The sequence below is a fragment of the Rhopilema esculentum genome, unplaced genomic scaffold, assembly GCF_057945365.1.
Source record: "Rhopilema esculentum isolate cy_ngs unplaced genomic scaffold, ASM5794536v1 HiC_scaffold_37, whole genome shotgun sequence".
Lineage (NCBI taxonomy): Eukaryota > Metazoa > Cnidaria > Scyphozoa > Rhizostomeae > Rhizostomatidae > Rhopilema > Rhopilema esculentum.
The window spans coordinates 293,567-303,794 of NW_028300848.1; the positions used below are offsets into that span (position 1 = coordinate 293,567).

Here is a 10,228-nt window from a genome sequence, read left to right on the forward strand (position 1 = left end):
CAGTTGGGTTTTTCAGATAAAATTTTATTTTTCGAGTATTTTTCGAAGACTAAGGGCTTTTGAACAATACAAAGTTGTTGTTATATTTGTTAATGATATTTTAAGATGCTCCTGTCAGTTTAACCTATTTCATATTTGAAACATGTCAGAAGGACAAAGCTGTTGACAAGAAAAAGCTACATAGTTAACGTTAAATTGTTCTACTTTTTTTAGTAATGACAGATGGGATAAATCTTTTCTACTTAGAAAGTTTCAATTAATATTGTGGGCAAAAATAGATTGTCGTTATCGATAGGGTACTTCATTTTGTCTATCCATCCCTGTAACAAAAAAGAAAATTTTTTATAGCGATCTAAAGTTTAAAGGCAATCTGTCTCGTTGTGGATTGGTTAACGAGAACAATAGCTGGAACAATAGTCTAAACACGATTCCAGCGCTCCGCCAAATTTTTTACAATGCGATAAATTGAAGGGGGACTGGAAACAATAAAAACCCCTTTGTTCTTATAATCAATCAACGTCGTGACAGATTGCCTTTAATTTGTTGGACAACGTTACAGTTCAAAGCATCAACCAATGCTACAGTAAGTTGATAAAATGTCCAGAATATGGAAATGTCATTTCCAGTTAATTTCTCGCTTTTAATTTTCTTTGGCGAATCCGACATGATTCTGAATTTGGTAACAGGGACAATCAAGATTCATTAGTGAAGTTCAATGTTTATTTTACCTCGTTATGAAGTTCACTGGGGTAGTATCGGCTAACAGTAGGCCACGTGGAAGTCTCTTAGCATCTTTTGCATCCAATTTTGGAAGAATACAACAAATTTGCACACTAAAGATACAACGAAAGCAAGAAAAAGCAAGTCAAGTAAAGGTGAGCTATCTTAATGTTCATTTAATTTGAAATTATAAAACGACACAATTTGTGAATCAAAGAATATGCATGCAGTTTAGGAAGTTAAATTTCGGTTGGTTGTAAACAAAGCCAATTTCGCTTCCTAGCAGTGCCAAATCAAAATTGGCCGATGAATCACGAGCTTACGGATTATCATGAGCAATACTGTTATAACTTTCATTCATACTACTATATGTTGCTTGAATTTCTCGTATTAGAATATATCTCAAATTTACATGGCGGGTTGCCGTGGTGCCTGCTTTTAGAAGATCGAAGCAGCACGTCATGCTTTTCTCAAACAATTTTTTTTCTATACATTAATCTTTCCTGTCGCTAAAATAAAACTTAAGCCAATCTTTTGTGACGGATATGTGATGTTTTGGGTGAATACTCTATTCTCCTAAAACTGCCATTTCAGACAACTTATTGGTTTTTTCAAAGACCTTAGAATAAAATTGTTGTTAGCTTCACCATAGTTTCACAGATTGAATTTAATACAAAAAAATGGAAACATTGATATCGAAATTCGCATGGAAAAAAGGAATCAAAGAAAGACTCTATACATTAAACCTTCAATATATTAAATGTTCATCGTTTTTTATATTTGTAACAAAAAGGCAAAGATATATTTTTCCTAAGTTTCCATTTTTTGCTGACGCCATTTCTATTGAATCCCGCCATTTCTAGAATCCCGTTTTTTCAAAGGCAATTTTTCATTCGCCGTCCTTATAACTTTGTCATGTCAAAGTTGGTTTCCAGTCGGGATAATTATAGCAATGATTGATTTGTGGTTACTGTTTAGTCATTTGAAGAAATTCATTTCAAAGGCAATATTTTAAAACTTTGCTTAGAAACAATATGAATATTCATCGCGCCAGTTCAATTCTGTCTGAAAATGCTCTTGTTTTGCAATTCGACTATCTTCCTGCTAAAAATTTACATCAAATTAAAATCACTGAGAAGATTGAATTTTGATATTTTCGATGTTCTGTCTAATAAATTTGCTCCGAAAATGATTTGTAGTCAACAAATCAGCAAAACGATGTTCCGTTGTTTTTCCGGAATCTTATTTTTTTCTGTCAACACTTGACAGATTTCTGTCAACACCCCGTTTACACTGTGCCGCACAAATTTTGTCCACTTTGCCCTCCCGTTTACATTGTGCTGGATAACTGCCAGAATCTTAATTTTCTGCCACCAATTCTTCGGTAGTTGAATTTGCAAATTACAGTGACGCTGGATGTTGCCACTTTGACCGCCGATCTAGGATTGGGCTGAGAGAAGAGACAGAGTCGATAGGGAATGTTATCAACCATTTGATCAATTATATCAATCTGAACTGACTGACAGAGTAAATATGCAAAACAATAACGTTCAAAGGTGTATATTTGCTTCTTTGTCTATAGAAATTTTCAGTAAGTTAAAAAAGAAAATTTCCTTACTAGACATTCAAATTTTATCCCCTTTTCTTTTTAATTTCGAAGGAAATCGACACTTTATCTTGAGTAATAGATAGACAGGGCATTGCAATATTTTTGAAATTTCACAGAAAAGAATTTAGCTTATTGAAAGATTTAGCAAGCAACCAATGTACAAGAAAACGCCTCTTGATGTAAACAGTAGCATTATGGCTACATCCGTATACGTATGTACAAAAATTACTATATACTATATATGCTTTAACTAATCATTATTTGTATATGTACTAAGAGATTAGATATAAATGACAATATATATAGGCAAAGTAGACCCGTTAACATAAGTCGGAAGTTACCTAAAGGCTTTTGTACTGGAATCAGCCACTAATCATTAACACAAGGCACAACAAGTTTACAATTCTCCCAGAGGAACTTTACATATTTACACAAAAGGTCCATTGGTGCAACTAGGATATTTTTCTAAGCGGTGCAAAATTAAAGAGTTTGCTTTCTTTATGGGCAGTCCTTCACTGGCAAGAAAAGTGGAGCTATACCGAGTATCATCCTTCCTTTCACCAAATTCTTCTTTGAGTAAATTAGAGAGGGAAAGAGGGTGTTTACAGTGGCGAAGTGCTATAAAAAACAAGGGGGGGCTCTTGAACAAAATGTTACAAAAAACAATAGCAAAGGTAGAAATTTACCAATTTTGGCATTGACAAGGGGGCTCACCCCCCTGACCCCCTAGCACTACACCCCAAGGTGTTTGGGACTACTGCCTCATCCACGCACCAACTCTGATTACCCGGTCGGGGAGATTTAATAACCATTTAATCACTCTCCAAACAAGTATTGTTGTACAACGACCTGGTATAACAGACTTGCAAATTTTGCATTCTGCGGTCCTTTACTGCTACAGAATTAAAAGGCGGACTAGCTTATACTTTCGTTTGGGAAAAACACCTTTGAAAATCTAGCTCGTGAATCCAGGTCCTCCATTTTTGCAAGATAATCTTTGCTTGAAAATCAACTCGTCTGTTTTCTTGCAGAGAAGTGCATGCAATGTTCAGTTTTTTGCTAGGCTCTTTGAATATATGCACTTGATCACCGTTTTCGAAAAATTCTCAAAAACAGACGCTCAAGTCGATCAGGTAGAGCACGAGAGATATGATCTCGGATATCGCTTGATCGCATGCAGTAAATGATCGGATTTATTGCGCTCGTTACTTGCAAAAAGAGATCTGCCCAAGGATCAGCTATCGTAACAAGTTCGACTGTATCGCCGATCGTCCCGCGTAATATGAACATGACTGCCAAGGGCATGTAGGAGCATAAGCCACACCCAATGACTATTGCGATCGTGTTTGCCTTTTTACTCTCTCTTATAGCAAGCACTCTTTCACTAGCAGTCGAGTCGTTACTTACATACGACGCGTGTCGAACCGAACATATTTTGCGGCGATGTGACCTCACGATTCTCGAAATTTTTCCATATGTAATTAGAAATACTACGATTGATACACCCATGAGCCCAAAGAGAACTTGAAAAAATGTTTTCGTATCAATAACAGCAATGAAGGGAAAAAGCGTAATCAACCCTAGTGATGTCCAAGATATAGCTATTATAATCAGATATCGGAAAATTGTTGCGTTTCTACGATAACGGAATGGCATAACAACGGCAAAATATCTGTCGATACTGATCCCACCAACTGTAACAATTGAAGTTGCGAGACATAGAAAGGCGAAAAACGCGCAAACTAGTCGTAAAACACAAGGTCGAATCCCGTATGCTTCTTGCAACCGTCGAGCTGCCGAAAAAGGGGTTACGATAAACCCAGTCAAAAGATCACTAACACACAAGCTGCCAATCAACGTGTTTGAAGGCGTGTGTAACCGGTCGAACTTGATCAAGACAAAAAGGACAAGTGTGTTGCCTAGAATTGCACCAAGTGACGAAAAGCAGCCGATGATGGTTGTTATAATGGCAGTCGACTTTACTGCCTTGCTGTCAGGCACATCAAGCCATTCCAGAAAAAGGCACGTTTCTTTCTCGTGGTTCCTTGCCATACCTCTATGTTGTCGATCGTCATCAACAGGTGTAAGGCTTCGCTGCTTCTATTTCAAGGCATGCAGTAGATTTAGGTATTGAATCTACGACATAAGGTACACATTTGATCAGTCAGTCAGTCGTTCACAGTATAAAAAATACACTCTTCGTTAACACACTGTCATTTGACTTAAAGGAAAACAGGTGCTTTATCAAACAGTGCATTTTGATTGCACCCGAGCAAATAAAATCAAAATGGATGAAACGAATACATTTATTCTATGCTCCGAGAATTCATTAAGCACGGGGGATTCTTCTGTTGAATTCATTGTAAGAAATGCTAATTCTCTTAGAACGGCAAGGGGAGGAGATGACATGGAGATGGGTAAAACAATTTATCAGGCATTCAATCAATGCAACACCAACAATCAGCCTTTCTGCAAGAAGGTTAGGGGTTGAGTAACACATCTAATCGATCATTGTCATGCAGTTTGTCCCAAGTGCTGGAGGGAAATAATGCAATTTAGCAAGCAGATCGGAAAGTAACATTTATCACTTTCGAGATCCAGTTGTTTTTTCTTCAACAAATTGAAATAAAATAATGAAAAACTGTCTTCTTCATTAGCTTTGACATTAAGCTTACAGTTTTATTGACTTGATTCATATATCCTGACATTTTTTGATCGATGATGTTTTTTTCTTCATTGCATTGCTCATCGTCCCAGAAAAAAGTCGTCTACATAGAGTTGCAAAACCTTTTGTAACAGGAATTAATAATAGGTTTATAATGCAAATCTGAGGACAATGCTAACATGCATGATAAGAATGTAGCTTTAATAGCACAATCCCCGAAAAACAGATGTTAATAGTATGGGAATTATAAATGTTAAGAGCAAATGGTGACTTTTCATCAGAAACTGGCGATGAAGCAACTCCATGCGCCACATCAGAACACAAAAAACGCATTCTTTGTTTGAAGAAGGGTTTACAATCTTGACTCATAAACCACACCCAGGGAAAAAGATTCGTTAATTGTCAGCAACAACTTTAGTCACAGAACATTTAGTTGTCTCTTTCTCTCCTTTACTTCGCCAGGTTTTTAAGAGAGTAGAAATAAATACACCTTGCACATGTAGCGCAATTGAGACGGTTTTTAATCTTATTCCAAAATCACCTAAGAAAAGTGTGAACTCTTTTCCAATGTTAAAAAGTGGTTTCCAGTCATCTTCTTTCCGGTATTGTGCCTTAAGCCTGAAATACAGGATCACTGACAGTTTTCAGTTTTCGAAAACTGATCGCAAATTTAAAAAAGACCAATAAAAACTTTAGAACCGACAGAACAACTAGGAAATGTTTTGTCGTTTTGTACAACGGCAGTGAAGATTAAAGTTAATTGAATCATTTTTGCAGAAAAACTGGACCTGTTAAACATCACCCTGACAATCAACATCAATGTTTTATGGTTTGTTTATCAACAAGTGATTAGATTTAATCATTTTGAAAAGAAGTCTAAACAACGGTGAGGCAAATGCAAAGAAAAAAAGGCAATTGAGAAAACCTTTTGTTCAATCCTTTGACCAAAGCTAATCCCAAACCAATGTTGAATGAGGTGATACACAAATAGTAAGAAACTGCGCTCAAGCCATTGTAAAAAGAACCTCCAAAATGTCGCTCCAAAATGTACACAAGAGAAAAAACATGAAAACTCGCAAATAATATTAATATTTCAACTAATATTTCATCTTCACCTGTTTAGTGTTCGCTTTAAACTGTTTAAACTAAAAACAATATTGAAAAAAATCAAGATAGATCAAACTTTAATTTTTGGTAGAAAGATTTTGAAAGTAACTTCGTTTTAAGTTGACATTATTCAGAAGGAGACTAGTAGGTCATACTTGTACAGTCTATTCTTATCAGAAACGCAGCTCTGGATTTGCACTTAGATTCATGAACTGTGAAAGAGCTACAATTTGCACTTAGAACTGTTTAAGAGCTACATTTTAGAAGCACAAGATGTAACATGGGGTAACATGAAACAGGAAACAAAAATGTCTCAAGGAGCTAACCAGTCTTTTTTCTATTAATCTGATATATATGTCACTTAAACAGAGAAAGGAACCTAATTGTCGAAAGAGGCCTTTCAACCCCGTCTTTAAAAGAAGGAATTTTGATTAGATTCTTCAACGTTGAGTGTGATTAGTACAATGGTTTCCTATCTTTTTGATCATCTTTGTGCTCAGTCTTTAGAAACGGTTTCTGATAGAATATGAAAGTGGATAAAAGAAAGAAATTGAAACGAAGAAAAAAATATCTTGGAAAAAAGTTTTTGCCTCAAATTTGGAGAGGTTGTGAGCTACATCCATTTACATCGTAGCAGTGAAGCAAATTAAAAGACTCGGGGATTCTTCTTGAAATAATGTTAAATAGATTTGAAGAGGTGCAGTAGGAAAATGGTAAATTCTTTTTTAAAAACAAAGTGTCTCAGGCAATTTGGTGGTATATGAATAGCAATGCTAAGTAAGATATACAAAGACAGAGTTTTGCATCCTGTTCTGCTGCACCAAAGAGATTCAGGATAAAAAAGAAAGCAACTCTACATCAATTCTCATCAATCGGTCTTTCAATTAGAAAATTACTGATCTAAAATAGTCCTCTAAATTATAAAATTACACTTTAAACTAGCAGCCTGACTATACGTAAATTAATCTAAATTCTCTAAGATATTGCTTAGAATACATTAAGGTCTATCTTACTTGATTAATCTTTGAGATATCAAGAAATTTCAGGCATCAGATATTTCTCTCCTGCACAAGACCCTTTTCATCAGGCAATATTGGAAACACTAATCAATCGAAGATTTGACCTGATTTCTATATCTGCGGAGGTTGGCGGCCATAATTAATATTGACGCTTGCAATAACGCATGTTCCAATGGCATAGACGAAGCCACGGAGAAAACTAAGTTTGTTTTAACATCAATTAAATGTGTAAAAAGAGGAAACAAATTTAATATTTATTTGAGGAGATAACGGCCACATCCATACATTACTGTGATGATTGAAGTTAAATATGTTTCCACAGAAAACAAAATAGTGTTCTCAACATATGAAATTTGAATGAAAACCCTGCCACTCATGAGGATGTTTTATCACCTGCCTCGGTGTATATAAACACACGTTTCTAAGCAACAAAGACATTAAAATTTCCAGGTTGCAATTTTTACAAAATGTCTGGCCTACTCTTGTGAATTGACATTGTCAAAGACAATTAAATACATTTTAAGCACAAAAGTTTATTTCTATCCCTTTATCCCGATTTTCTTTATCCTCGATTATACACATTAACTTTGAAGTTGATAGTCATATTAATCAAAAGCAATATGATGAGTAAGACTGAAGAGAGAGTTTTCATCTTCTTACTACCAATAAATAGCTTACCCTAGCTCCTTAGACACTTCTTTTGCGAAATAATTTTACTAAATAAAGCTAAAATTGAATACGACTTTACTTTAAAAGTCAACATCCTATTACATGCTCCTCTATTTCTTAGAATCTGCCTTGAACCGAGAAGACAAAGTAAGAACCTCTATCTTACCAAATTTAGGTGTTTTAATGCCAACGATGCCATTAAAAGCAAATACCCAAGGTAAATTCCATTCAGTGAAAAATGTTCGACACATACAGGGGCAGTTGCAATACGGATTCCCAAGCCTAAAAAAGCAATAAAATCAATAGAGTTCTGACTTTCGTACGATTTCTGAAATTGTGTGTTAAATTTTCACTCCTATCACAATATTATTTCTTGTCTATCAATACCTAAATAATTAGAATTACAGTCAACTCTGTGTAATTCGAACTGTCTGAGAATCGTCACAACGTTCGAATTAAAAACGGTTCGAGTTATAGAAGTTTGCAGTATAAAGGTTATCGTTATGAACTTTTCAAGTAACCTGAAAATTGTGTTCTAATTAGTAAAAGTTCGAATTAGACAGAGTCGATTGTAGTTTCCCTGCAATTCAATCACAAAATGATTAGCGAATTACATCGAAAGTCTTCTGTTTGGGAGTAAATATTCTATTAAGATGCCCTCGGCTTTGGTTTGTCTCAATACCTTTTAGAGTCCTTTTTTACCCTCTATATAGAAATCCCTACGGAAATTTCATAGAATCTTTGTAAAATAACAACATAGTGGAAAGAATTACCTGAAATCCTTGAAATCATCGTTTTTGCAAAGCGTGGCGAAGTTTTATACATGTGTTGCTCAAAATGATTCAATCTTTCCTGTTATTCTATCGACTTTATTCTCTTTATATCGTGGAATATATGTTCAGCATATAAATATATCTCAAAGTCAAGAAAAAGGAGTAGTGAAATCTTCTAAAATGAATGCAAAGGTTCATACCTTGCTGTTACCACCGATGTTGAATTTTTCGCTGAGCGTTCACTGTTCAGTAAACCATTACCGCAAAGTTTTCTGCTAGCCAGAATTTTGAGACAAATAAGCTATCCATTCTATCCATTCCATGATTTCAAAATGTCCGCGATATACAAGTACTGGATTCACGTCGTTTTTGAAGATCAGATGTTGCAACGAAATTAAGCGCGGTGTGGAAGCTCCTCTGTCCAATCGCAAAATAAGTTTTTGAGCTTAAGAGCAAGACAATTGTGATTTATACGATATATTTTTTGCACTGCATTTAGGATTTTTGGTGCTTTTTACAAAGCGTGTTTGTAGAATAATTAAGGAGGTAATGGAATAAACTACTTGCTATTCTGGTTGGCTTCAAAACATGACGTTGGTTATTGACATAAATTTTCAGTTTTATCGAATAGGCCGGCTGTAGTTGATGCATTTTTTCCAATCAAGGCTGATTGATTCACCTCTCACATTCTCGATTGTTTCAGACATTAGGATTGGCGTCGAAATAGCGAAAATCAATTTTAAAGGAACTGTTAAAGAAACACAGTGGACAAAAATTGCATTGAGGATATAGACAAAGATAACATTTTATTCTTCTTCAGATAAAGGTTGTGCTTTATTAAAGCTTATTAGATGTCAGGTTTGATGGGTAACGTTAGCAGGCATATGGTAACCTTGTTGAGGAAGTTAGGAGAGGTCTAGCACTCGTAAAAGGAATTTACTCTGGGCTCCTTTCTGAACTTTTTTAGCTCAAATCATGACAATCAAAAGTTTATTCTGCTACTGGATCAAACTGGGCTAAACATTTAAAGTACTTTCCCCGTATTACATCTACTTTGTCTACACATTTGTCGCTAATCTATACATTTTCAACACTTTCCTCCAATTCATAGACTTTCCTTTAATTTCGTCACCAATCATACATCTTGAATACTTTCGCAATTTCAAATTACTTTAAAATCTCACACAGTAACATCAATTTCGCTTAACTTAAAGTAATATCTGAGCTTTTCATAAGACATTGATCTCTCAATTATCAATCAGTTCATATCAGTCACTATATCAGTCACTGCAGTTTTAGAACCTATCAGTTTTAGATTTATATCTCAGTTTTGGTTTTATATCCAGCTAGCAGTTTTAGAATCTATCTACATAAGCACGAAAAAACCGCTACTGTGTAGACAAAAGGAGTTCGTTTTCACCTTACGACTCCACTGGTAACATTCTAATAGGCAAGCGGCACTGATTGGTCAACCTTTACAGTCATGTGCTCGTGTTTCTGATTGGCCTATTTCGATCCACAACTGGGTATATATATTTCTTAGCGTAGAGTTTTCGATCTATGTTCTGACGTTTTAAACTCTGAAGAGTGTCAGACGAAAAGCTTTAGCCATTTATAACTTCAAAATACACGACAGAAAGCTACGGAATCAAAACTTGGATTTAAA

At 35.2% G+C, this 10,228-nt stretch overlaps 1 protein-coding gene across 1 annotated transcript; it reads right to left on the reverse strand.

Moving 5' to 3' along the window:
- Positions 1–811: 811 nt before the first annotated feature.
- Positions 812–7,803, reverse strand: LOC135684851 (trace amine-associated receptor 9). The gene is made up of 2 exons (XM_065200536.2): positions 7,115–7,803; positions 812–4,465 (listed from the first exon to the last, which is right to left on the reverse strand). Exon 2 carries the CDS (start codon positions 4,379–4,381, stop codon positions 3,416–3,418), a length of 966 nt encoding a protein of 321 aa, XP_065056608.2. The 5' UTR covers positions 4,382–4,465; positions 7,115–7,803; the 3' UTR covers positions 812–3,415.
- Between the last annotated feature and the right edge of the window lie 2,425 nt (positions 7,804–10,228).